General features: G+C 48.6%; 1 protein-coding gene across 2 annotated transcripts; it reads right to left on the reverse strand.

Annotated features, from left to right (window-relative positions):
- On the reverse strand, positions 1-27,605 carry cicb (capicua transcriptional repressor b). Of its 2 annotated transcripts, none has more exons than XM_066719425.1 (20): positions 25,000-27,605; positions 18,283-18,432; positions 17,737-17,995; positions 17,382-17,493; positions 14,200-14,382; positions 13,857-14,001; positions 13,290-13,495; positions 12,969-13,110; positions 12,728-12,825; positions 11,358-12,639; positions 11,004-11,143; positions 10,340-10,491; positions 10,032-10,180; positions 5,231-5,689; positions 4,636-5,036; positions 4,258-4,415; positions 3,983-4,134; positions 3,707-3,841; positions 3,389-3,520; positions 1-3,234 (listed from the first exon to the last, which is right to left on the reverse strand). In XM_066719425.1, exons 1-20 carry the CDS (start codon positions 27,566-27,568, stop codon positions 2,801-2,803), a joined length of 7,458 nt encoding a protein of 2,485 aa, XP_066575522.1. In that variant the 5' UTR covers positions 27,569-27,605; the 3' UTR covers positions 1-2,800. The 2 variants fall into 2 exon arrangements, with proteins under 2 accessions (XP_066575522.1, XP_066575521.1); XM_066719424.1 differs by having other exon boundaries at positions 4,636-5,039.
- Between the last annotated feature and the right edge of the window lie 26 nt (positions 27,606-27,631).

The following is a 27,631-nucleotide window of genomic DNA, read 5'->3' on the forward strand; positions in this document are numbered from 1 at the left end:
GTGTTAAACAAAGTATTTATTTTAACTTTTTATTTTTTCATTGATGGATTTTTATTTTTTTTACAGTAGGAAATATTGCACATGATCAACATGCCTCTATATGAACTCAAAACACTTCCCTCCTTCGCTCGCTCTCTCTAAAGACTAAAGTCAGCACGCACGCACACACACACACACACACACACACATATATATATTTGTATCTGTGCCTATATAGAACATATTTAGGTATATGTATGGAATAGTGTGTGTGTGCATGTCTGTGCACATGTGCATGTGTGAGAGAGTTAATACACTGATATAGGTATATATATATATATATAAGTTTTAAATATTTAAAAGTTTAAAAACTCAAAACATTTTTAAATCACTGATCTTCAGAAAATAACACGAGAATTACACCAAAAATACATTATTGTTATAATTATTAATATTTACTTTATTATTAAGTTGACATTTCTGGACTTGTGTACCAATGTGTATTTGTCATTCCTTGTGTTGATGAATGGAGGAAACCAGATTGTACAGTCATTGTGTTACAGCACAGACAACAACACTGCACTTCCCCCCCCACCCCCGTGTGCGCATCCCCACTCTCTCTCACACTGTAGCCACTTAATACACTATAAACGGTTTAAAATACAAAAAGGGAAGAGAGAGAGTGTGAGCAAGAGAGAAAGTGACACTAAGAGAGAAGGGGGCTAGAGGGAGAGATGCAGGGAGTGTCCAAGTTGCAGTGAGAGAAAAAGAAAGAGAAATAGGGATCAGCAGTTAACTTTGCGGAAAATAATGGTATGAACAATAATAATAAAATAATAATAATAATAAAGCATGAGTTAGAAGTGTTTGAAATTGCTTTTTTTCCTCCATTTACACAATTTCTCCCCTGCTGGATTCTCTCTCCACCCCCAACCCTCTCCCCCTTTTTTTTTTTTTTTTTTTTTTTAAACATAAAATATTTCAAACAAACAAAAATGATAATGGTAATCCACAGTTCTGTTAAAATCTAATTTTCTGGAGCTTTCTTTAAAATCCCATCCAGTCACAAGAAAATCTTCTCTCCCCACCTTCCGTCCTGGCTGTTCAATCACAGCCGTGGCAGCAGATTATTCCAGCCCACTACAGTCCTGGCCAGTCTGTCACAGCCAATCACAAGAAGGCAGAGGTTCCAATCCAAACCAATTGCTAAAGCAGAAAGAGGCCACACACCCTTTTCTATCCTTGTAATGTTCAATTTCAGCCAATTGGCAGAAGTACAAGGAGGCAGGCCAAAAAAAAAAAAAAAATACTGTATATACTTTTCAGCCAACAGGAAAGCAAGCTGTCCTAAAATTGATGACATCTGCAGCTAACACCTGTGCCCACTAATCCAGGCCGGGTTGAATCCAAAAGCAGGGCGAGTTGGAAATTCAAGATTCTGACCCCCTTCCCCCCTTCTTCAATCAGAAAAAACATAAGCTCCTCCCACTCCTGTCAATTCTTAACGACGAAACATTCTGAACTCACGTTGATCTGCTCTGTTAGAGACTAGTCACTCCGCGAGCAGTAGTCAGTACAGTTTAGTAAAGAGACCAGTACAACAGTATAATACAGATCACTCCATTACAGTCCTGCACACTACAGTACAGACCAGTCCCATACACAGGGTTCTCACAGACTTTGGAAAGTGAAGCTCAAACCGTGCCTTGTCCCAATCTCTGCCACCGGTGGCAGTTGTCGATCAAAACCTGCTAGCTGCAAGCGGCTCATTTGGCCGTCCACCCATTGCTGCTTGTTCTGCCATCTTTTTACACAACGTGCTCAGGGGCCAACATATGTGGCAGCATGTACATTGGGGGCCCCACCACAGCCACCTCAGACTTCAGTATGTACTACAAGAAAGACAAGCGCGACTTGTGTCAATTGTGTACCACCATTACAGCCATCCCTCAGAATGCAAACTAATCCATCACACACACAAAAAAATCGCAGTTGTGAGATATGTAGATTAAATGAAAAGCGCATTGAAAACCTGAATTACAGGTGCGTTTTTAATTATGAAATTACAGCATGGGGTGCAGGGGAGTGAGGTGATGAATGTTCAGTGACCAGGAGGTGCTGGACAGGGCCATTTGTACAGATAGTGGTGGAGGAGCGGTAGCAGGTGGCGCGATATGTATTGCAAACCAGCCTGAATGCTGTGGTTTGGGTTTGTAAAATGGTACAGGATTTCAAACGAAAAACAATTAAAAAAAAAAAAAAAAAAAAAAAAAGTCAATATCATGGTAGGTCTCTGCCATAAACGGGGCACTCCCCATGTATTCCAGAACTGAAATTTCACAAAGCTGAATTCAAGAACTTGAAGGACTTTCAAGGACCTGTACCAACCCTGTATACAGTACAGTAGAGAGCAGTCCCATACAGTACAATACAGACTAATGTTATACAGTACAGTACAGACCAGTCCCGTACAGCACAGTACAGACCAGTGCCCACACTGCCTGCCTGTCGCACAAAGAAATAGAAAATGAACAAATAATTTTTTTTCCTCTTACTAAAAAAGCCAAGTTATGGCAGACTGACCTGCCCAGTCTGACGGAGGAGAAAACAGGCACACACAAAAAAAAAAAAAAAAAAAAGAAAATGTCTGATTCTCCCTCTGCTGTTGCTCTTCTAACACATCTTCATCACCCTCCTCACGCTGCACTCTGAAAGAGAGAGGAAGGAGGGAGGAAGGGAGGGGAGGTAGGGAGTCTGTATTCACTCTCCTCTTTCATTTGAACCTCTCTCTCTTACTCACTCTCTACTAATGTAGCCTCCTTCATCTCCCATAGTCTCGGGGGTCCGGTACCCCCAGAGGGTGTTCGCCGGAACTTGGCTCCCGCTCTCTCTCCCCCTCCCGCTCCCCCTCCAGCTCCCTGGCCGAGGCAGGGGCAGTGGCCGTCACCGAGACATTCCCCCCCTCCGCAGCAGAAGAGGCCGGGGCCGGGGCCGGGGCCGGGGCCGGGGCCGGGGTGGGGGTGGGGGGGCCGTGCAGAGCGAGGGAGAAAGAAAGGGAGGAGGTCATGCTGCTGCTGCCACTGCTGCTGCTGCCGACTCCTGCCCCCCCCATGTCTGGTGCTCCTCCCCCGCATGGTTCGGTGGGCGTGGCCGTCTGCATGATCTTCTGGCGCACCTCACGGATCTTCAGCTGCAGGCACACCTTGGTGGGAAAGATGTCCGCATACCGAGTCTGGAACGCAGCTGTGGACTGAGCTACACAGAGAGAGAGACTTGTAAGACATGCTGGTGTACAGCGTATTTCTCTACCCTGGGAGACACTTTCTCCGGTGTCTCCTGGCAGCCTGAAGCTTCACTGTGACACACACACACACACACACACACACACAAACACGGGGAGGGGGGGTACCGGAAGGGAAAAAGCCGTGCTCCTGGAACAACTGCATAACGAGGGCTCTGCGCTGGTCCAGCGTGCGCCGCAGAGATGAGTACGGCACCTTGTCAAACTCCAGCTCCCCCAGGATATCCTCAGAGTCTGTCCCTGGGGGTGGAGAGAAAAGTTAGGGACCAGGGGGTTACCTATTGCATCTACAGTGTGTGAGATTTTGTATGACAAGTGTGAACCAAGTATGTACGTTGAGAATTGTGATGTGTGTGATGCATGCACTGCATGCGAGTGCGTTACCCAGTGCTGGGCAGTGTGTTTTGGTGCGGGCCTCGGGGTTACCTGGGCGGTCAAAGGTGAAGATATCGCCCTCACACTTGGCGGCGCTCTTGGGTGTGTTGGGCTCCGAGCTGCAGCTGGAGCGGCGTCGGCCCCGGCGCTTCGGGGATACTGCGTCCTCTGTGGATGAATCCAGGTCTGAGATGCGGGGAGAGGGGGTGTAGAGAGGTGAGAGAAAGGAGAGGCATTCTCTCATTTGATATTGATTTGTGATTGAGAAAACTAAATACAGGACATCCCCAACTTTCTCTGTTCCCCCCCCTCCTCTCTCTCGCTCACCTGTGGAGTTCTTCCTCTTTTTCCTGTAGGAGCCCAGGATGGCACGGGGGGAGGTGGCAAGGCTCTGCAGAGTGGGGGAGGGCAGCACCTCTTCCGGGCGGAACTCTGGCAGCTCCGCAAAACGCTCCTCAAAATACACCTCTGACAACACCCTAAGAGAGAGGGAGAGGAGAGATCATACATTTACAGTCACTGTGTGTGTGTGTGTGTGTGTGTGTGTGTGTGTGTGTGTGTGTGTGTGTGTGTCAGTCACTCTGATGTTGTATGTCCCTTACTTGTCCACAGAATCGAATGTCTTCTTGAGAGGTGGGGGACGAACTTTGACCTTCTTTGTCGGGGGGGCATCCTTGTCAGGATGTGGGGGGGGCAGGGGGGTGTCTGGCCCTGAAGGGGGCGGCAGAGGGGAGGAGGGGAGAGAATCTCTCCAACCAGCCTGCATATGAGAGAGACAGAGAGGGAGAAGGATAGGGAGAAAACGCACATTAAGAACAGTTCAGGGTACAGGAAGATTATGATTACAAAATTTATTTCTGCTTACAAACACTCTCTCTTTCTCTCTCCTACATCCCCAGCAACCCCTAACCCCTTCATCATCCTGTCTCTCTCCCTCCCTCCCCCATGCTCTCATTTGTCCCATCCTCCCTTCTCCTCACCTGCCCTGCTGCATTTCCACTTGCCCCTTCCTTGCCCCCTTTTGAGCCCCCGTCCATGCTGTTCTGCCCCTCCGGGGGGTAGCTGCCCCCTCTGTCGTCAGGTGGGCTGTCCTCTCCATGGGGGGGAGTGCTGGGGTCCGGACAGCGCTCAGGATCAAAGGAAAATCGATTCATGCTGCTGGTGCTGCCGCTGCTATTACTGTTACAGTCTCGCTCCCTCTCTCTCTCCCTGTCCCGCTCCCGCTCCCTCTCCCGCTCCCTCTCTGCACGGCTCCCCCGGCTGCTCCCCCCCTCAAAGCTGCCCACTGGGATGTTGGCCACAGTCGCCTTCACCACCTTCTGGGTCCTTGCCAGGACTGGGGGGGGCAGGGGCTGCTGTTTAGGGGTGACCGACACACTGCCTGCTAGAAAAACAACACAAATGAACAAATCAATGAATGCAAGTAAAGCAATGAGACGGACGCACAGACACACAATAACACTAATATAAGGTGCACACACACAAAGAGAGGGAAACGCATGCACACACACTCACACAGAGGTGTGCACACATTTCCCTCCCTGGCTCTCCCACTCCTCCCTCTACCTCTCTCACCTGTGTGTGAGGGCTGGCTGGCCAGTACAGTGTTGGTGCTATGCAATGCAGTGCTGGAGACTGCAGGGGGCGCTGTTGTCACGGCAGCACTGCTCACTGTGGAAGGAGCCAGTCGTCCCAGTGGCTGTGTGTGCGTGTTGCTGACGTGCGTCTGCGTGTGCGTCTTGGGAAGGATGTGGGGGGAGTGTGGAGGGGGAGGAGGGGGAGGGGGAGGATGCAGGGGGGGCGGGGCCGGCGGGGCAGGACTGGAGACTGTGTAGACCACGCTGCCTGGCACAGTTGTCACCACAGAGACTACCCCTGTTGCCAGGGTGACGTTTGCCGGGGTGCCCGGGCTGGGGTAGATGGCAGTGACAATCTGTCCTCCCCCTGCCGCCCCCCCGCAGGACACCGGGGCAGATAGGGAGGGCAGTGGGGGGCAGTTAGGGGACTGGGCCGGGGCAAGGATAGGAGGCTGACCTACAGAGGGAGAGAGAAAATCATTATCATTATCATTATCTCGAATAACACTTAAAACATAAGAAAGTTTACAAACGAGAGGAGGCCATTCGACCCATCGTGCTCGTTTGGTGTTCATTAATATCTAAGTGATCCAAGGATCCTATCCAGTCTATTTTTAAATATTTTTAAATCTACCACATTGCTGGGGAGTTTGTTCCAGATAGTGACTACTCTCTGTGTCAAGAAGCATCTCCTGTTTTTTGTTTTGAATGCCTTGAAGCCCAATTTCCATTTGTGTCCCCGGTGCGTGTGTCCCTGCTGATCTGGAAAAGCTCCTCTGGTTTGATGTGGTCGATGCCTTTCATGATTTTGAAGACTTGGATCAAGTCCCCACGTAGTCTCCTCTGTTCCAGGGTGGAAAGGTTCAGTTCCCTCAGTCTCTCAGTAGGACATTCCCTTCAGACCTAGAATAAGTCTGGTTGCCCTCCTCTGAACTGTCTCTAGAGCAGTAATATCCTTCTTGAAGTGTGGTGCCCAGAACTGTACACAGTATTCCAGATGAGGTCTAACTAGTGCATTGTACAGTCTTAACATTACTTCCCTTGTAAATTCTACACTTTTGACAATATACCCTAGCATTCTGTTTGCCTTTTTTATTGCTTACCCACACTATTTGGATGGAGAAAGTGAGGAGTCCACAGACTCCTAGGTCTTTCTCATGCGATACTTCATCTAGATCTGTACCTCCCATAGTGTAATTATAGTGGACATTTTTGATACCTGCGTGTATTACCTTGCACTTGTCCACATTGAATTTCATCTGCCAGGTGTCGGCCCACAACTGAATATTATCTAAGTCCCTTTGAATAGCCTGTGCTGCCGAGATTGTATCTGCTGAGCCACCTATTTTAGTATCATCTGCAAATTTGACAAGTTTGCTAACTATCGCAGAGTCCAGATCATTAATATACATTAGAAAAAGCAAAGGCCCTAGTACTGATCCCTGTGGAACTCCACTTACAACCTCACTCCAGTTAGATGCGACTCCTCTAATCGACACCCTGTTTCCTATACATCAACCAGTTTATAATCCCTCTACTTACATTACCCTGAATGCCTACAGCTTCCAATTTGAGGATCAGTCTTTGGTGTGGAACCTTATCAAAAGCTTTCTGACAATCTAAGTATATCATATCATATGCTTTCACATGATCTACAGCTGCGTGTTCAAAAAATTCTAATAAATTTGTAAGACATGATCCGCCTCGTCTAAACCCATGTTGACTATCTCCAAGAATATGGTTTTCATTAAGATGCTCCTCTATTTTCTGTCTAATCATTTTTTCCCAACATTTTACAGGTGATGCAGGTGAGACTGATTGGTCTGTAATTTCATGGCTCAGTTTTGTCCCCTTTCTTGTGGATTGGTACAGTGAGGGAAAAAAGTATTTGATCCCCTGCTGATTTTGTACATTTGCCCACTGACAAAGAAATGATCAGTCTATAAGTTTAATGGTAGGTGTATTTTAACAGTGAGAGAGAATAACAACAAAAAAATCCAGAAAAACGCATTTCAAAAAAGTTATTAATTGATTTGCATGTTAATGAGGGAAATAAGTATTTGACCCCTTCGACTTAGTACTTGGTGGCAAAACCTTTGTAGGCATAAAAAGAGGTCAGATGTTTCTTGTAGATCCTCTCCAAGTCATTAAGGTTTCGAGGCTGACGTTTGGCAACTCGAACCTTCAGCTCCCTCCACAGATTTTCTATGGGATAAAGGTCTGGAGACTGGCTAGGCCACTCTAGGACCTTAATGTGCTTCTTCTTGAGCCACTCCTCTGTTGCCTTGGCTGTGTGTTTTGGGTCATTGTCATGCTGGAATACCCATCCACGACCCATTTTCAATGCCCTGGCTGAGGGAAGGAGGTTCTCACCCAAGATTTGATGGTACATGGCCCCGTCCATCGTCCCTTTGATGCGGTGCAGTTGTCCTGTCCCCTTAGCAGAAAAACACCCCCAAAGCATAATGTTTCCACCTCCATGTTTGACGCTGGGGATGGTGTTCTTGGGGTCATAGGCAGCATTCCTCCTCCTCCAAACACGGTGAGTTGAGTTGATGCCAAAGAGCTCGATTTTGGTCTCATCTGACCACAACACTGTCACCCAGTTCTCCTCTGAATCATTCAGGTGTTCATTGGCAAACTTCAGACGGGCCTGTACATGTGCTTTCTTGAGCAGGGGGACCTTGCGGGTGCTGCAGGATTTCAGTCCTTCATGGAGTAGTGTGTTACCAATTGTTTTCTTGGTGACTATGGTCCCAGCTGCCTTGAGATCATTAACAAGATCCTCCCCATGTAGTTCTGGGCTGATTCCTCACAGTTCTCATGATCATTGAAACTCCACGAGGTGAGATCTTGCATGGAGTCCCAGACCGAGGGAGACTGACAGTTATTTTGTGTTTCTTCCATTTGCGAATAACCGCACCAACTGTTGTCACCTTCTCACCAAGCTGCTCGGCGATGGTCTTGTAGCCCATTCCAGCCTTGTGTAGGTCTACAATCTTGTCCCTGACATCCTTGTACAGCTCTTTGGTCTTGGCCATGGTGGAGAATTTGGAATCTGATTGATTGATTGCTTCTGTGCACAGGTGTCTTTTATACAGGTAACGAGCTGAGATTAGGAGCACTCCCTTTAAGAGAGTGCTCCTAATCTCAGCTTGTTACCTGTATAAAAGACACCTGGGAGCCAGAAATCTTGCTGATTGATAGGGGAATCAAATACTTATTTCACTCATTAACATGCAAATCAATTTATAACTTTTTTGAATTGCGTTTTTCTGGACTTTTTTGTTGTTATTCTGTCTCTCACTGTTAAAATACACCTACCATTAAACTTATAGACTGATCATTTCTTTGTCAGTGGGCAAATGTACAAAATCAGCAGGGGATCAAATACTTTTTTCCCTCACTGTATGATATTTGCTATCTTCCAGTCAGTTGGCACATCCCCTGTTCTAAGCGTCATTAGGAATGTTTGACTTAGTGGCCTATAAATAATTTCCTTCATTTCTTTAAGTACTGTTGCAAATATACCATCAGGCCCAGGTGATGTTTGTTTTTAATTCTGCTAGTCCCTTTAGTACCTCCTCCTCATTTATCCTGATCTCTCTTAGGATTTGCCTGGACTGATTGTTAACCTGTGGCATGTTATCTGTCTTTTCTTTTGTAAATACCTCTGAAATACTAATTTAGAACATTTGCTACATCTTGTTCGTTTTCCAAGATACTTCCATTTTTGCCCTTTATCAGTTTCACTTCCTCCCTTATTGACCTCTTGCTGTTGTAGTATTGAAAAAAGGTGTTTGCATTAGTTTTAGCTCCAAGAGCTTTTTCTTTCTATTTCCCTTTTTGCTTTCCTGATCCCTTTATTAAGATCTCTTTGCAGCTCAAAATATTCTATGTATTTTGTTTCATCTCCGTCCCTTTTGTATGCGCTATACAACATGTTCTTCCTCTTGATATTTTTTTGCATACCTCTATTAAACCATTTTGGCCAGTTTTTTGGTCCTCAATTTGCTAAGTTTTGGTATAAATTTCTCCTGAGCCTCAAGTAAAATAATAAAATATAACCATCCATTTTCAACTGAATCTGTATCCACTGTGCTCCAGTCTACCTCTTCTAAGTGCCGCTTCATACCGCCTCAAGGTTAGCTTTTCTGAAATTGTAGACTTGGGCCTTGTTTTTTGAAAGAATGCCTCAAAGCTAACCATGTTGTGATCACAATTTGCCATTGGTTCTCTAACTAGTGTCCCTCTGACTCTATCTTGGTCATTTCAAAATATCAAGTCAATGCATGCACTCTCCCTGGTTGGTTCCCTGACAAATTGAGTTAGAAAGCAGTCATTGACCATCTCAACCATCTCTATTTCTGCCTCTGTAGTCCCAACCAGGCCTTCCCAGTCTATGTTTGGGAAATTGAAATCCCCCATTATAACAAGCACTTCACTGGACTAGGTTATGCTATACTGGACTGGAAGCAATTATACAGATGCTCCTTGACTTAAACAGTTCCATTCTGAAGACCTGTCCGCAAGTCAGGTTTTCCATAAGTCGCAGAGCACTCTTAGACACAATGTTCACCACGTACAGTACGGGCTAGCATACAGGTACGCAAAGTTCCAATCATACCCTATCCTAGTCTATGCCAAAACAAGTTTATATAAAAACATTTTGTAAAGAAGAATAAAGTATATATTTTTTTATTTTTAACATACTGGGACCTTTACCTATTCTGCACTGGATTCTATTATACTGGACTATGAGATTACAATCTCTCAGTCTCCCTCTCTCTCCCCCATACCTGCTATCAGTGGCTGTACCAGCGTTGGCCCAGATGGTGCGATGGCGGTGAACCCCAGCGTAGCCAGGGGCGACGGAACATAAGTGGAACCCGGAGGGGGAGGGGCTTGCTGGGGGGAGGAGCCCGTCGTCGTGGAGACATAGGTGATCCTGGGGCAGAGGGAGAGAAACTCAATTCACCAGTATCTGTATTGAGTAGTTGTACAGCAAATAATGTGTAGTTGTGTAGCAGTGGCTGAAAAGCAGTTTAGATGAATAACAATAGTTGTGTAACAATGCTGCGTGGCTGTCAAGCAGTGGTGCGTGTACCTGGTGTTTGGGGGAGGCAGCAGCACGGTCTGCGAAGGGGCGGAGCCTGGTGCCATCGTTCCCATGGAGACGGGGAAGGGGCTCCCTGGGTGCACTGCTCCTCCAGAGGAAAGCGGTGATTGGACAACGGGCATAGGAGCGATTTGGATGATCTGGGGAGGTGGGGGGGTCAGAAGTCACACACACTGTACATTTAAAACAGGGCTAATTTTACTACACAACATTGTCAGTAGAACATTATTACAGTACAGCCAAAGATCCTCTATTTAAACAAGATAGTCAACTGACCCTTTTTTCCTAACTTTGAGCCATAATGGGAGTGCATTATGGGAGTAGTGGTGCTTTTCTCCCAATCTATATAATGGAAAACCTGCCTCATTTCATATTCGAAGATTTCTTTAAAAAAAAAAAAAAAAAACAGAACATGTTAACATGACACACCTGAATTGTATTAGAGACACTCCTTCTTAATCTTAACATATACAAGTTATTATTTCAACGTGCAATGTTTTCATCAGACCTGACAAGAACGCTTTATCGCCGAAATGCTGTCTCTGGTAGCCGGCCTTGTTTCGGGTAAGACGGAAGTTCCTTGGTTAAACAGACAAAGTTGACTATCTTGATTAAATTGAGGATCTTTGGTACAGCTGCAGAATCACAGCACCTTGCTTCCTGGCTGTCCGTTCTGCACAGGAAGGGGCGGGGCCACTAGCGGGAGGGCCTGTGGCGGTGCAGAACCCGACGTCCTCACTGTCGCCATGGGAACGAGCATCTTCCCCTGCAGCACCGGAGACTGAGCCTGGACTGAAGGGAGGGAGGGGTGAATTGGAGGGAGAGAGAGAAAAAGACTACTTATTTTTTCCCCAACTCCTTAAATCTTTCCCCTATTGTTACTGTACCCTATCCCACCCACTCTATCATGCTCCCTTTCTCCCCCCATCATTCCACCCACCTCCCTCACTCCCTTCTATCCTTTCCATCCCTCCTTTCTCTCTCTCACGCTGTCTTTACCCCTCACCTCTGGTTCCTGGAGAGACCACACCCACCGCTGGACTTCCCCCATGAATGCCTGCTCCTTGCCCTGCCCCCACCACCACGGTTGCTTTCCCATTAGCTGAGGAAGCGTAGGCGGGGCCCTGCAGGTGGGTGGGGTGGCCAAGGGAGGGCGGGGCAGCAGGCAGGGTAAACTGGATGCCAGTTGGCTGGGGCTGCTGCTGCTGGGGAGGCTGTGACTGGTGGAGGGGGTGGGGGCAGGGGCTCTTGGGGTGGGGGGAGAGGGTGGGCAGGATGTACTGCACCTGTGTGATGGCTTTGTTGCCACAAGGGGTGGTTAGTGCAGCCGGGGCAGGTATGAACTGGGGCTGTAGCAGACCAAGGGGCAGGGGGCCAGGGCCGCTGCTGTGGGTGCTTGTTGAGATGGCATTGTTTGTGTTGATGTTGGAGATGGAGGCCGGCTGTGGGGGGGGCTGCTGCTGCTGCTGTGTGATGAGCTGCACAGTGGGGGGGACAGGGAAGGTGCTGCCCAGCAACAGATTAGTCACCACACCACCCCCTCCTCCCCCACCTCCTCCTCCTCCACCTATGACAGACGAGGAGGATGAGTAGTGCCCGCCCCCTACTCCTCCTCCAATCAGGAGCTGTGTCTGCATGTGCTGGCTCCCCAGTGGCATTGTTGACATCTGCTGTGGTTTCTTGTCCTGGGGAGCCGTGGAGGGGGCGGGGCTAACTGCCTCTCGGGAAGGGCAGGGCTTGCTGGCAATGGGGACGGGGCTGCTGACCACCGGCTTTACCACATTGGTTACTACAGTGGATGCCACCCGGACTGCACCCACCCCCACCCCTAGCAGGGGTAGGCCAAGGGTCTGGTGGTGTGTGGCGGAAGGCAGTTGCTTGGGGGGGGTACGGCCGGAGTGGAGCAGTAGCTGCTGTTGTTGTGTTGTGTTATGGCCGCTGCTACTACTGTGAATTGGTGGGCTGGACATCGTGACACCTTGCGAGCTGGCAATGACAGATGAGTGACTGGCAGAGGACGAGAGAACGAGGGATGAGCTGCTCACTCCCCCTCCCCCTGCTCCTCCTCCTCCTCCTCCTCCACTATCCATCCCCCTCTTCCTCTTCCTGTCCGAGCTGCCTCCCCCCTCTCCTGGCCGCTTGGCAGGGGAGTAGGAGGAGAGGGAGGAGCTGCGGGTGGGGGCAGAAGTGGTGGCCGAGGGCTCGGAACCACGCCCCAGAGAGGAGGAGAGAGGATGGGAGATGGATGGAGAGGAGGAGGAAGAGCAGATCACTGGAGCAAAAACTCGCTGTGAGAAGAGAGGGGGGAAAAGAAAAAACGTCAGACAATATTACAGAGAGACAAAGACAGACGGGGACAGACAGACAAAGACCGACCTTGCCGTCCGCCTCGTCACCTGAGCCAGCCTCGCTCTCACTGTCCGTCACTCTCTCCTTACACTTCAGATCAATAGAGCCACCAGGGAAACCATCCTCTGAGAGAGGGGGGGAGAGGAGTAGAGAATCAGTCATACATTAAATATAAATAACTGTCCTTTCAGATTGAGTGTGTGTGTGTCTCAGTTTGTGCCCGTGTGTATGGAGGGGGTAGGCAGAGGTCAGGGGGTTGTGATCTCACCGATGACATCGTCGTCTCCCTCCTCCTCACAGATCACCATCCTCTCCTCGTCACTGGTCACCTCCTCACTTGGCCCACGTTGCGAGAGAGTGCGCCGTGGAGGGTGGCGCCCTGGAAATGGGGCAGGCCCACCGCCACACATCTAGAGGTGGGGGGGTGATTGATTAGGTACGTTTACACTGCCATTTCTGATCCTTGACCAGTAAGAGAGACTGACACAATCCTGCAGTCGTAGACAGATGGGACACAGTGACAGAGAGATGAACGCACAGACACACACACACACACACACACACACACACACACACATCGGGACACTACCTGGGCCAGTTCTGCAAGTGCCTGTGTGTTCCCCCTCTCCCTCTCTCTCTCCCGCTCGCTCCTCTCCAGGCTGTGCACGGCACTTTGGGAGAACGCCCGTGGCCGGGTCAGCTGACCGACAGGCCCCTCCCCTAGCACCCTCTCTGCTACACCCACAACACCTTGCCCTGCCTTCAGCTCCGCCCCCAAAGCCAGCGACTGAGGCTCTGGAAAAGGAGAGTGGACCGGGGGGTGGGGGGATGGTGTGGGAAAAGAAAGAAAGAGAGAGGGAGAAAGACATATGGGGGAGAGAGAGTTCAGTGTTAATGCATTACAGCACTATACAACATGCTCAGGCTCCCACAAAGATGTACACAGACCCCATCCTCCCCCTCCACCTATGCCCTTTCCCTATCACCCTCCATTAGCCTTCTGTCTCTCTACCTCTCCATCCCCCTCCATCTATCCCCATCCCCAATTCCCTCCATTACTCACTCTCTCATACCGTCACCTCCCTCCCTCCCTTCTACTCCTCCACCTTCCCTCTACTTCTCCTTCTTCTCCCTCCAAGATACCCCGCTCCCTCACCTGTGGTCTCTGACATGCTCCTCTCCCTGGTCTCCTTGCCTGCCCCCGGCCCCCCAAGCACCCCCTTCCCCTCGGATGTGGACTTCTTCCGGTCCTTATTGCACCACTTCCAATCTGGGTGTGCTTTAAAATGGGCCTCCTTCACCTGCAGAGAAAGGAAAAGGATATAATATGGTTTTATTGTCTCAGGTGTGAGCGAGTGTCAGTGAGTGCGTTTGTGTGTGTGCGAGCGTCAATGCGTGAGTGAGTGTGTGTGCGTGAGCGTCAGCAAGTCCGAGTGTGTGTGTGAGCGTGTGCGAGCATGAGTGAGTGTGTACAGTGTACGGTGTACGGGGTGTGTTACCTGGAAGGCCAGGTCATGGTATTTCTGCTTCTCCTTGGGCCCCAGTGCATACCACCACTCCCCTAAGATCTTGCTCACGGTACGGTTGTCTTGGTTGGGGTGACGTTGGTGCACCAGCGCACGGTGACGCTTACTGAAAATCATGAAGGCATTCATGGGTCTCCGGATATGATCCTTCTCCCTCTGTGAAAAAGAAACTATCAGTCAGTCAGTGCGTCTTGGCTTTTGCACATAAACACTTGATAGTCCCCTTCCTCTTCCTCTCTCGCTGTTCAGCTCAGTCTCTCTTCCTGTCCATCTCAATCTCTCTTCCTATCCTGGTCTCTCACCCTGTCCAGCTCCATCACTGTTCATGTCCCTCTTGCTGAGTCTCTGTTTAGCTCAAATCTCTCTTCCCCTTCCTCTTCCACCCTGTCCAGCTCACTCTCTTCCAGTTCCTCTTTCTCTTCCTGTCCAGCTCTCTCCCTCTCTACAACGCTTTCTCTCACTCTTCCTCTCCGAAGCTCCCTGTCCACTAGATCTACTGAGACTCAAGTGATTTTAATTTTTTGGGGGGGGTTTTTTGTAGGGCTGCAACAACTAATCGATGAAATTGATTAAGTCGATTATTAAAAATCCTTGGCAATGAATTTCATTGTCGATTAGTTGGGTCTACCAGGGCACAGCTACTAAAAATATATATATAATTTAAAGACGGCACCGGCTGCAGCTACACCTGTGGAAAGCCGTGAAAGTCTTCTAAAGTATGGGAGCACTTTACACTGAAAAGAAGACAGTTTGCTGCAAAATGTGCAGAGCTGAACAATGAATAATGATGCATGAGCACCTGAAGAGAAAACACACGGAACCATGATGACAAAGGATGAAGACGCTCAGCTGGTACAGGCAGTGGCACTTGATCCGACATATCATTTATAGTCTGACATCCGAAAAGTTGTCCATATTATTATTACTACATGTTGGTTCCATTAAAACCACACTAAGTACACAGCTTTTATATTTTTTGAACTGGTATGTGTCTCACAAGATACGCCTGTTGATTTACCTCCTCAACTATATTATTATTATTAGGCCCAATATTCATATTATACATTTTATTTATAATGCAATCTTATACCCACGCGCTACACTCAAGCAAGAGTCAAACCAGACACAGTAAAAAGACAAAGTAAGCAAGAAAACAAGCAGGATATCCAGTAAAGGGGAGCAAGCAAAAAAAAGACTAAAGAAGATTTTAAAACTCGCAACTAACAGAGATCCTTAAAAACTTATCTGAAAAGGTCATTTTAAAGAAATTTCTTTAAACTATCAGGTTTTGAGGCGCTTCTCACAGCCTCTGGAATGCGTTGCACAGCCGTGACGCAGTGCTGCAGAAGGCTCGGACTATATGATCAAATTAGTGCTATAAATATTGAAAAAATATAAATATCTATCGTAAACGAAAAACACATATGGAAAACATTTGAGTTTTGTTTTGAGTTTGCAACGGGGATGCTGAAGAAATAAGGAGCTTTTACGTATTTTTTATAAAGATAAATATAAATATATATCTCATAAACTCACCATAAACACAAAAGCACAGTGCATGTTTCAACGTTAAACTATTCATTTAAAAGTGCAGATATTTGCAAACAATGAAGTCACATTACACTGTTGGTGTGCTTAACCTCTTTCTAGAATTCTAACTATGTCAGACAGTCGGTACCATTCCTACCAAGCTCCTCCGCGAATCGCTTGCCATATATGTTCAGTCTATATTTATTTCCTCTGTTGTAATAGTTATTCGTGGTTAGACACGCAGATCATAAGCTTTTCCAACAATCCACGTCTTCCTCTAGTGCTTCATTGTTCACTGTCATTTTTAACACACATAAAATCAGATCAAATCAAACTCGTTTCACAGTCAGTGTGCAGGGTGGGAAAGGGAATACAAACACACTTGTGTTTATCTCTTTTCACGCAAGTTATGATAGTTTGCATCATCCAGTGTGCATGTAAATGTAAATATTGTGCTACTAGGCACACTCATATTGTCTCATTTCAGAAAAAAAAAAAAAAAAAAAAAAAAAAATCTACCTCCATAGTCCAGTATTGGACTGTCGTGGAAGCTATTTGATGTAGAAAAGCCTGTAAACACTGAATTTAATGTTTACTTTATTTTTCGTTATTTATCAAAAGAGTTTAGCACCTTTCAAACTGAAGAGTAAAACAGCTTTGTGTTTCGAGATCAATATAAAAAACACCTGTTAATATATACACTATATGCAATAAAGCCCTTTACTTTTGCACGTATGTTTTCTATTGGTTTTATAACTGCCATCTCAAGTTGTTTTAAAGAGAGCATTACACAAGATGAGGAACAACTCAAAACTTTAGATTTCTTTAATAAAACACTTGCTATTAATGCTGGAATTATTTTTATCAGATTAATCGATTAATCAAAGTTGTAATCGACAGATTAATCGATTATCAACATAGTCGTTTGTTGCAGCCCTAATTTTTTGTATAAATAATAGGTACCATCAATTCACAAATTTCAAAGAACTTGTTGAAAAGCAATGCCAGGGCTTCCCAAAGCTATATTGTGGGCAGGTGGCCCACCTGTCCATAAATCAGTGCCGTCTGGCCAAACGAATGCGTGAACACACGCTCTGCCCCACGCTCTCGTTCACTGCGGGTACAAACCCCCCCAACCAACCCCGGTCAAAAAAATGACCCTGCATATGACACGAGAACCAGCCTGCTGGGTACGTCACGCTCCGTGCTGCACAAAAAGTGTGTGAATCTTCATTTTCAAGGAGACTAAAGTTTTATGGAGGAGGGAGTCAATTATATCAGAGCAGGCCTGGGCCTTCCCTTTGTTCCCTGGGACCGGCACGGAAAAGCCTCAAACTAAAATCAACAATTGCGGGCTAGGGAAGATCAGTGTCTTAGATCTTCACACAATCAGAAGAGTCTGAGACACACCAGGGCTCCTATAATAAACCCAAATAAAGGAAACACCAGGTGAGCCCTTGACACTATAATTGAAATGACTGCACCTTACCACCTCTACCTGGGAGGGACATTAGCAAAGTGGCTTCCATCGGTACAGGCTAAGAGAAAGACTGGTGACATGAAAGTCCACTGCAAATATTAATACTTCTAATTATACAGATGTCAGTCAGTGTGTCAGTCCTGACCTTCCCAGGACTGTTCTTGTCACTGTCTTTGGGCAGTGCGCTGAGGGACTGGGTGCGTCTCTTCACTGGAGAGACAGTCAGGGGGGCGTCCGGTAGAACACCTGGGAAAAACCTGCAGATGGAGAGAGGGAAGGGAGAATGAGGGGGAGAGAAAGTACATACAGAGTGGTCAGTATTAACAGTAAATTGTATAGTGTGTTCAGTATTAACAGCAAAGTGTATACAGTGTGCACTACAGTGTAGTATACAATATTGTCAAGTACTATCCCAATGCTGAGTGAAGTGTGCTGGCATGCAGTGAGTCCTCCATTGCTGCAGGTGGAGTCTGCACGCGCAGTGTGAAAGAGTCACTCACGGGTCGTCTACGTCGCTCTCCGTCTCACTGTCCCCCCTCTCTCGCTCTCTCTCTGTCTCCCTCTCGCGCTCCCTCTCCCGCTCTCCTCTCTCTCTCTCGCGTTCCCTGTCCTTTTCCCGCTCCCTCTCCCTCTCCCTGCTCCTGTCCCTCTCGGGGAGGGGCTCCTCGATGAGAGGGGCAGGGCGAGGAAGGGGTGCTCTATCCAGGGCTGAGGGGGGGGCACTGCCATCATTCACTGAGACCACACTGCACTGAGCGTCTGAGGGAGGAAGGGAGAGACAGGAGAGGTCAATGGGGAGAGATGTAGAGACAATATAAACATAAGGAAGATTCCCACATACAAACTGTCCTATGTTTATGTGGGAGAAAGAGACGGAAGAGTGAGTAAAAGAGTAAGAGAAAGAAAGAGAACAAGAATGGGTGAGAGGATGAGAGAGAACAAGAACAGAGGGGAAAAAGAACTATATTCACAACATTGCCTTCTGCAGATTATTCTCAATTAATTTTCCAATTGGTTCAGTCTGTGCTACTCTCACACGCACTCACCTTTGCTCTGATTGACTGGTAGGGGGTGACTGACAGGCTGCTGTCCCTCGGAAGACTGGATGGAGGTATCCGATTGGCTGGGAGCCAGGAAGGGGACCAGTGAGTGCCAGGGAAATACAGGCACTGACCGGGGCTCCACATTTGTCCATACTAGAGAAGGAAAGAATGGGGTTAATATTAACTTGGTGATATATGTGAAACTATCACTGCAGACACACACGCACATTACAACACACTAATTCTGACAGCCTCACACTGAATACAACACACTCCTAAAGCTACAACAGACACTCCGACACACATGTAACACACGCCATATAACACGCAGACAAGGCTCCAGTACAAGGCTCTGACACAAACAAGATACCACAATTACACATATTCACAGTAGTTAGAAACATACAAGCACACCACAGTATATCAAGCTCAGTGTCGCACATTAAACCGCTACCTCAGTCCAGCAATAGCAGTTTTCAAATAAAAATACTTCAGTGTGATCTACTGTGTATCAATAATAATAATCATCATCATCATCATAATAATAATCATAATAATCATAATATACTAACCAAACATACTCAGTCCTTGACGCAGGTAAGACGAATTTTCCGACGAAAACATTGCAGTAGTTAGTTATGAATTAGAGTGAGGAAATGATGTTTAAAAACAAAACTCCAGCGTACTCTTTAAGACATACGACCGAAAAAACAGAAGCAGACTTTAAACATCAAGCTGTATGCCAGAGTCTCCCTCACGAAGGTATACAAACCCTCAAGTCCGTCACATTCCAGGTATTGGTCACTAATGTCCAGTAGCTCATTTTTCGCAGTAAAATAAGTGGTCCTAATAGGTACGAGATACATGGGGACCCAACCGCCCAGTCTAACGACTGCGTGTGTTCAGCGAGTCCGTCTCTCTCGTCATTAGAACCAAGTTAAAAAAAATACCCAAAAATCAGATTTTAAAAAAGTAAGTTGAATCCCCTTCCATATAGTTTTTAAATAATTACATGTGCATCCTTGTTATTTATACTAAATACAAAACACTCGCAACATTAGTCTGATACATGTGTTTGTTTTACTCTTCCTGGATGTGGCCGTCGGTGTGCTGACGTCACGATGCGTTAGTCACTGCCAGTTGCGTAGTTAACTTGGTACCGTAACCACGCCGAAACCAACCGAATCCCTTTCGACCTCATTCACTGTTTAAATGATAAAACAGACGCAGAATCCAAAAGTCTGCGCTGGCCGGGCAGGCTTATAGCTTATCCCGCCATTGCAAATTGCCTCCTCCGCGGAATCTGTATTTTTCGTCCATTTTTCTGGTTTGTTTATATATTGAAGCGAACCTGCGCGGTAGGGGTTAAGTAGGCCGCACCCGCATCCCTGGCCTTGCCTGAAGCTGCAGAACCGTCTCAGGCGGGCATTCACCGTTTGTGCCCAAAACGGTCTGTTGCCTTTTCCGCAGTCGCGTTATTGAGAAAGAGTCGATCTATTCGGACAGGCGCACACAAGAATAATAAATATATATTACATAATACAAGTGTTCCGTATACATGTTTAACATACATATGTTTTCTTCCAGTGCATTTACGTCGTTACACTACCTCAGTGTAGCGGCTGTGTCCTGTTATTTCTCCCACCACATCCCCTCGACTGACCTGCTCGAGTCGACGTTTTAAAAAAAAAAATTAAAAACATCTTCCCAGCGATCAAAATGTGCAGCCGGTACAGACCTCACAAACAGCACGGCAGCGAGACCGGTTACTTCGAGGAAACGATAAACCACAAAAAACACCTATTTGATCTATTTATGTAGATATTTATTGGACATACCTGCTACCACCTTGACCCACTTAGCTAAATCTGTGATACGTTTCTAAAAAAACAACATAAACACGAAAGCAAATATAGATTGCAATATGTACAAGTATTATTGTTGCTAGTATTTATGTTTACAAACAACGTATTTGGATCATGAAATGCAATCGAAACTATACTTTCCAGCGTGCGTCCTTGTGCTCCTGGCACCACAATTCAACACATGTTTTTGTTTATACTCTCACGATATTATTTCTAATAATCATCAAAATAAAAAAAGACAACTCTGAAAGAATGCTAATGATATGGATATGGGAATGATATCTGGCTGTTACATCACAGTGCACTGCGTTAATGTCAATAATAATAATCCTTTGGTAGAACTGGGGACACTATCGTACTGTCACTGGCCCGTCTTCTATACTCTGGTAAGTATAACAACAAAAGTTGACCTATCTGAAGAATCCTACTCAAACCGATAATTAATCAAAATAAACACGAATAACAGCAACGACGACACAAAGTACAACTCAGTACACAATCTGAACGTACTCTATCATGGTGTTGTGAATAACAAAACTGGCTCGACCAGTACAGCTTTCGTGAGAAATAACTACATGCCCACCTTGCCGCTGTCTGACCTGGGGCCGGAGCACCTGTGTCTACACTGCGCATACGTGGGATACGCTCACCAATTTACTGCCTTAACCCAAGCCAGCGAGATTAGTAATCATCATCATCATCATCATCAACATCATCATCATGATATCAGATCATTACAGCGTAAATGGCTCTCGTTTCTTACGGTGTCTCCAAACGCAAGCTATAGTAAGCTGTAACTGAAAATAAACAAGTTGCTATGGGATTTGTCAAACTGAATAATGAATAAAAAATATATCCTTAACAGTAGGCACGTTGTATATACAGTCTATATAGATATATGCATCAATTTGGACAGCGAGTGTATCAGTGTGTTGGTATGTCAGTGCAGCTCACTGAACCGCACACATGGCAGATCGTAAATATTGTGTATGTTAGTATAAACATACACAAAGACAAGTATGTAACCGAGACTAATATTTACGTCACGACCCAGTTCAATAATAACGACCACAACAACAGTACTAATGATGTCAAGTTAAAAAAGATAATGAATCCTAGCTCGATGAACGTGGTTTCAGATTACTTTTGTAAAATAATTATTAATAATAAACATACAAAAATAAATCACGGCTATTGTTACTGATGCTTTGATACTCCTCCTACCACTAGGCACTACTCTCCCAGCTCGAGCTAATGTCTGCTCCAGATGTTACAGCTGTCTCCCGAGCGTCTTAACCTCCTCTCTCGCCCTCCTTCCTTCCCTCTCTACTTCTCTTTTTCTAAATCCCACCTTCTAACCTCCGCCCCCCCTTCACGTCTAAAACACAACTGTATTCACTCTCTTCACAAACAACACGACAATTATACTACAGTCGATAGTACTACTAGAATGACAACGACAATTCTCAAATAGATACACTCACACCGAGACGCACAGTTTAAGATGTTGAAATAAATAATGTGGACTAATAATTCTGGTAATAATACAGATATTAATAATAGTTAACGATTATTATAATAAGCATATGAACACTGCGGTAGATAAGATGTATTGCTTCTCTCGGCTTTAACCCCCCCACCTCTTTCTTTCTTTCTTTCTCTCTCTCTCTCTCTCTGAAAGTAGGAGAAAAAATAAATAAATAAACAAGATTCGCTCTCCACTAAGAGAAAGGGGGACGAGTCGCTGTGGAACGCAGCTGCGGGTCTATCGGCGCTGTCAGTGGGGACAGGGCGGACGGGCGAATGGTCCTGGTGCGCTGGGGTCCCGGTTCGGGGGTTGGGCGGCGCTCGCTGCTCCCCAGGCGTCTCGTAGTAAAAGTCGTTGTATCATAACATCATTCACTCCTCTCGACTTGATTCTTCCCTCTATCCTCTTTCTTTCATGTTCCCTCCCTCCCTCCCTCTCTCCCTCTCTCTCTCTCTCTCTCTCTCCTCCTCCACCACCACCACCAACCCCCCTCCCATTTGGCACGCACGCACGCACGCACGCACGCACGCACGCTCGCTCGCTCTCTCTCTCTCTCTCTCTCTCTCTCTCTCTCTCGAGACCTCCTCCCTCTTTCTCTCTTTCTTCCTCTCTCCGTCTCTTTTTCTAGACCGGCCCCCTGATTGGCTCCCTGCTTGGCCTTCAGCTCTCTATCATCGGCCGCTCTGCTCACCGATTGGCCATGGGCGGTTGTGGAATGTCAGTCATATGCAAATTGCCTGCAAATCCCATTCCGCCCGGTTCTCAGGCTTCCATTGGCCGCCGCAGTGAAAGAGATTCATGAATATGTAAATACGGATGTCTCCTTTCCCCCGCCCACTGACTCCTTTCCAAGGGTGTGGCTTACTCATTGGTTAGCGTGTTTCAGAGCTCCATTGTGACGTTTAAACTGGCGTTCGACCATTGGCTATCCGAGTACAACCTGACTCGGATTGCCACAATGTATTTACATAATCCTGCCCTCCCGTAATCACTGAAACCAATGGGCAGAATGACAGCGCAGTGGGGCCAATTGGCGGATGGAGACAGAGATGTACAACAACCAATCGTATGACAGAAGCGAGGGAGGGAATGCCCGCCCACTCCGGGCTGTGCCCTCGGCTACGGCTGCAATACCGGCAGAGATCACTGTGGGGGCAGGGTGGCGCTGTCCCCAACATCAAGCAGTGGTTATAATAAACTTTAAACCTCCTTATGTTAGCTCTTAACCAATGCTCTACAATACACACCTTCCCAAACAACTTCATATATTATTAGTTGCTTATTTAATTGTTGTCCAAGGTGATTCCCTTAATAGAAGGAATAGCAAAAAGCAACAATGCACATAACAGGTGGAATACTGTACAGTACATTACACTACACTGCAGTACACTAAACTACACTACATTACACTGCAGTACACTACACAGTGACTGATACACACTGGCACACACTCACACGTATGTACACTGACACATATACACAAACACTCATACACACACTTCCTGTTAAATAATGGAGTTGTTTACAAAAAAAGACTGGCCCATTACTCACTGAGAGATGGAGAGAGGGAGGGGGAGGAGTGAGAGAGGGACAAAGAGACAAGTTGGCAAAGAGAATCTTAGGAAGAGTGTGGAGAGAGAAACAACCTCACTCAGTCATACACACACTGACATGCACTAACACTCACAAAAACACACACTAACACATTAGTGAATATATTACTTGAAAAATAAATAAATAAAACTCAAAGAAAGGGAGGGGGGAGAGTGGGAGGGGCTTGGAAACTATGAGAGGAGAAGGAAGGAAAGGGAGAGTGGGAGTGAGAGTAGGGAAGGCAAAAATAGACTGAGAGTCACTGTGGAGAGTCAGAGGGGGGGTGGGGGGATTATGAAAACAGCTATTTTTCTTATGGAAGGAAGGGTGGAGATGACAGAGAGAGGGAGAAAGCTAATACAGACTGACTGACTTAACATGGTACTGAGACAGAGTGGGAGGGAAAGGGTAGAGGGAGATTGAGAGAGAAGGGGTGGTAGAGAAATCTTTGATTCTTCCCTTTCCCTCAGTACCCCCTTCCCTCCCTCAGTCTATCCTTTTGTCCATCACACTCTCTCCCATTTCTCCTGCAGGCCTGTATTCCAGCTGGTCAGAGAGGGTGTGATGCTGACACACGCCGCCAGACAGCCGCCTGAACACAAATTACACTGGACAGGATTGAACTCTCCTCCTCCACACACTCTATGGACCCTCACCCTCTCTATCTCTCCCTCATATTATGCAGCTGTCTCCTCATCTCCATCCCTGTCTCCCTCTCCCTCTCAGTCTGTCTCTCTCTTTTGCTCTCTCTGCCTCTGATTAAAACTCGTGTCCTGTCTCCCAGTTCTGTCGTTGCCATAGTAACAGCACTTGGTGGCCACTTGTGTCACAAAGGACCCATGTGCTGCAACAGCAACTGCCATCCGCTACCCCCGGCAAAGACCACCAGCAATGACCATAGTGACTGTATTAGCACATCTGTCTGCATGTCTGAGTGTATGTCTGCATGTGAGTGTGATTGTCTGTGTGTGTGAGTTGCTGTCTGGTTGAGTGAGTGTGTTTGGGAGAAACAGAGCCAGAGAGAGAGAGAAAGAGAGAGAGACCAGGCTGATAAAAGAAAAGAGAGTTGCTATTAAAAATGTTAATATAACAGATATATATTACTATAGGAGATTGATATTCTCAAACAGAACCACAGTTCAGAATTTCAAGCACAAGAGGGCGATGTGCCTCCAAGGAAAACATACGATTATAGTTGACAATGACTGACACACCAATTTACTGACTATACTCGCTGTATGTCTGTGGGAGTATCAGTGTGAGTGTGTTTCAGTGTGTGTTTGCATGTATCTATGTGTGTCTGACGTCTGTCTAAATGTGTGTTTGTTTGTGCTGTTGCCACGGAAATAGTGGAAGCACAACAGAAGAGCCCTCGTTTCCGGAGTGACTGAGGAACGCACTTCTCTCTCTCTCTCAACTCTCTTAAGCACACTCTTTCCCTCCCTCTCACTCTCTGCATGTCTGGGCAGGTCTGTGTCTCTGTTCCTGATTCTGGAAACTGCAAACTCAACCTTTAACATACACTGAACAACTCACACACATATTGCACAACACAAACACACACCATAAGCCACAAACTGTACAACACACCAACACACTGTACCACACACTGTACCACACACACACTGCACAACACTGCACCACAAACACAAAACACAAACAGTACACATTACCCTCCAGACCCTCCTTCCCCTCCCTCTTCCCTCAGTGCACTCGGTCCCCCGGTAGTCTTACCTGTGCCAGGCCGGCCCATGATGATGTCTTTGCGGGGGGTGGGGTGGGGTGTGTCTCCAGGCAGGATGACAGGCAGGAGGGCAGTGGGGGCGGGGTGACAGGGCACAGGCTGCAGGGGGGGGCCAAACACCCCCCGGTCTCTCTCCTTCTCTCTCTCCCTCTCTCTGTCCCGTTCCCTCTCTCTCCCGCTCGGGGCAGAGGAGGAGGAGGAGGAAAGGGAGGGGCCTGAGGAGGAAGAGGAAGTGAGGGAGAGGGAGTTGGCTGCCACGGCCCCCACACCTCCCGACTGACTGGCGGCCCGGCTGTGGGCAGGGTCGGCGGGTGAGGACACCAGGACCAGGGAGGGGTTGCCACGGGCGATAAGGATCGTTCCGTTGGTTGCTGCGGCGGCATTGATAGGCACTGGGATCTGCAGGCCTGGTTTCAGCGTCTGGGCTGAGGGGGGGGGGTCTCGGGAAGAGCATCCAGGTCCTATGGCACTCCCTGGCCCCCCGGCCCCCATACCTCCTCCCAGTCCCCCCCCAGAGCCCCCTCGAGCCAGTGGCTTCTCTGTGAACTTGATCAATGGCACCTCAGGGTTCCTGACAATGACGGGGGAGTCTCGCAGTGGCTGATGGGAGGAGGAGGAGGTGGGGGGGTGAGTGTGGGAGGCGTTGCCGGTGGCAACCCTGCGCACACTGGGGTCAGAGGTTATGGCGGCCGAGCCAGGGGGGGTGTGGGAGACCAGCAGAGGAGGGGGTGAGGAGGAGGGCGGTGTGGACAGGGCAGAGCAGGAGGAGGCAGGGGGTGGCAGCAGAGGGGGGGGCGCTGCACCACCAAGCCGGGACCGAGGGAATGACAGCCCACCACCACCGGCCTGGGCATGTGCCAGTGGGGAGAGCACCCGGAACGTCTCACTGGTGTCGCCCCCCCCCACCCCAGAGTCCATCGAGGGGGCGGCAGGCAAGGGGGGGGCGTCTGGCTTGCGCTTGCTGGGGCTCATGGGTACCATGAAGGAGGTCAGCAGCCCCGAGGGGTGGCGTTCCCGCTCGCGCTCGCGGTCCCCCAGCTTGGGTGTAGCCACGGAGACGGGGGCGGTGCCGCTCTGGTGACGGTGACGGCGGGTGGCAGGGGGTGGCGGTGGGGGAGCAGTGATTGGGGAGAAGGTGGCGGGGCGGAACCCGAAGAGTGGGGAGGGGGAGGGGGAGGGTGCGGGGGAGAAGGGCGACTGGTTGGACACGGGCGAGTAAGAGGGGGTGCCCGAGCGCGAGCTGCCCAGGGACACCAACATGGTGGCCGCCTCGCACTCGTCGAAGTCGAAGCGTGACAGATCCTGTGTGGCCAGCAGGGTGGCACTGCTGGAGGAGGGCAATACCAGTCGTGGCCGTGAGTCACCCCCACGGGAGCTGGCCTCGCTGGACTCCCGTGATGTCTCGTCCCATTCCAACTCGCTGCTCGCTCGGCCCCCAACCCCTCGGCCCAGGTCAGAGGGGGTCACAGTTCCCGAGCTGCTGCCCCTGTCCCCTCGCTCCCTGTCCCCTCCCCCCCCAGCACCTTCCATCTCCTTGGTGCGCATGGACAGGTGGCGGGAGCAGTAGCCACGCCGCTGGGACTCCTTCATGCAACCCTCCCGTGAGCACAGCCGGCGCCACTGCTTCCCATTGAACTTTTTGCGGATGCCATTGGGGGTGCACACTACGTCGCCCTTCTTGTACTTCTGCTGGGCGGCCGTGAGGGGCGTGCGTGAGCGCGAGGACGAGGAAGACGAGGAGGTGGAACCTGAGCCACCCCCCCCTCCTCCTCCTCCTCCTCCTCCTCCTCCTCTACCTCCAGCGCCTCCTCCTGCTGCTGCTGCAGGGCCGATCGCAGCTCCTCCTGCTGCCAAAGAGCCCTTGTCCAATGAGAGGAGGCTCACGCTGCTCCGGCCACTGCCAGGTGCCGGTGAGGAAGTGGTGGAGGCCGGACAGGAAGTGGGCTGTGATGGCGGCTGCTGCTGTTGTTGTTGCGGTTGCAAATGGAGGTGTGGCAGTGCATGGGGGTGGGAGTGGGGGTGGGCAACCAGAGAATCCGGGCACAGGACAGTGGAGGAGGGAGAGGGCGAGGGGTAGGCTGAGGAAGAGGAGGAGGAGGAGGAGGAGGAAGTGGTAAGGCCCAGACTGGACAGGGTGCAAAGGGGCAAGTGAGCGCCCGGGCCCAGGGGCAGCCCCACAGAGTGGCTGCTCCCTCCCCCTCCTCCGAGACCTCCTCCTCCTGCCCCTACCCCAGCAAGGCTGTGCCCCCCGGTAACTGTATTGCCCCGTGCTATCCCAATTGACAGCCCCAGGTGGTGGTAAATGGGAGACTTGGAAATTATCTGTCTGGGTTGGGAGTGGGGGTGGGGGTGTGGGTGGGGGTGTTGGAGAGGTTGCCCCATACCTATCGTCCCCAATTTGCCACCCCCCAGGCTGAAGCGGGACACTTCCACGTCCTCTTCATGGTGGGGAGGTGGCGGGGGGGGCTGCTGCTGCTGTATAATCTGATGTTTGTGGTGGGCCTGCATCTGTCTCTCCCTCTCCCTCTCCGGCGCCAGGCTCAAAACAGACGGGGCCATATTTTTGAAGGGGGGGTGCCCCACGCTCAGCCTGAACCCCCCGACTCCTCCTCCTCCTCCCCC

Source organism: Amia ocellicauda, chromosome 12 (assembly GCF_036373705.1).
Source record: "Amia ocellicauda isolate fAmiCal2 chromosome 12, fAmiCal2.hap1, whole genome shotgun sequence".
NCBI classification, from domain to species: Eukaryota; Metazoa; Chordata; class Actinopteri; order Amiiformes; family Amiidae; genus Amia; species Amia ocellicauda.

Coding starts and splice junctions, on each gene's coding strand:
- cicb (XM_066719424.1), bottom strand. CDS start 27,568: ATGGCCCCGTCTGTTTTGAGCCTGGCGCCGGAGAGGGAGAGGGAGAGA. Junction 14,383..17,381: donor ACAAGAACAGTCCTGGGAAG/GTCAGGACTGAC, acceptor TCTTTTTCACAG/AGGGAGAAGGATCATATCCG. Junction 4,416..4,635: donor GTGGAAATGCAGCAGGGCAG/GTGAGGAGAAGG, acceptor TCTCATATGCAG/GCTGGTTGGAGAGATTCTCT.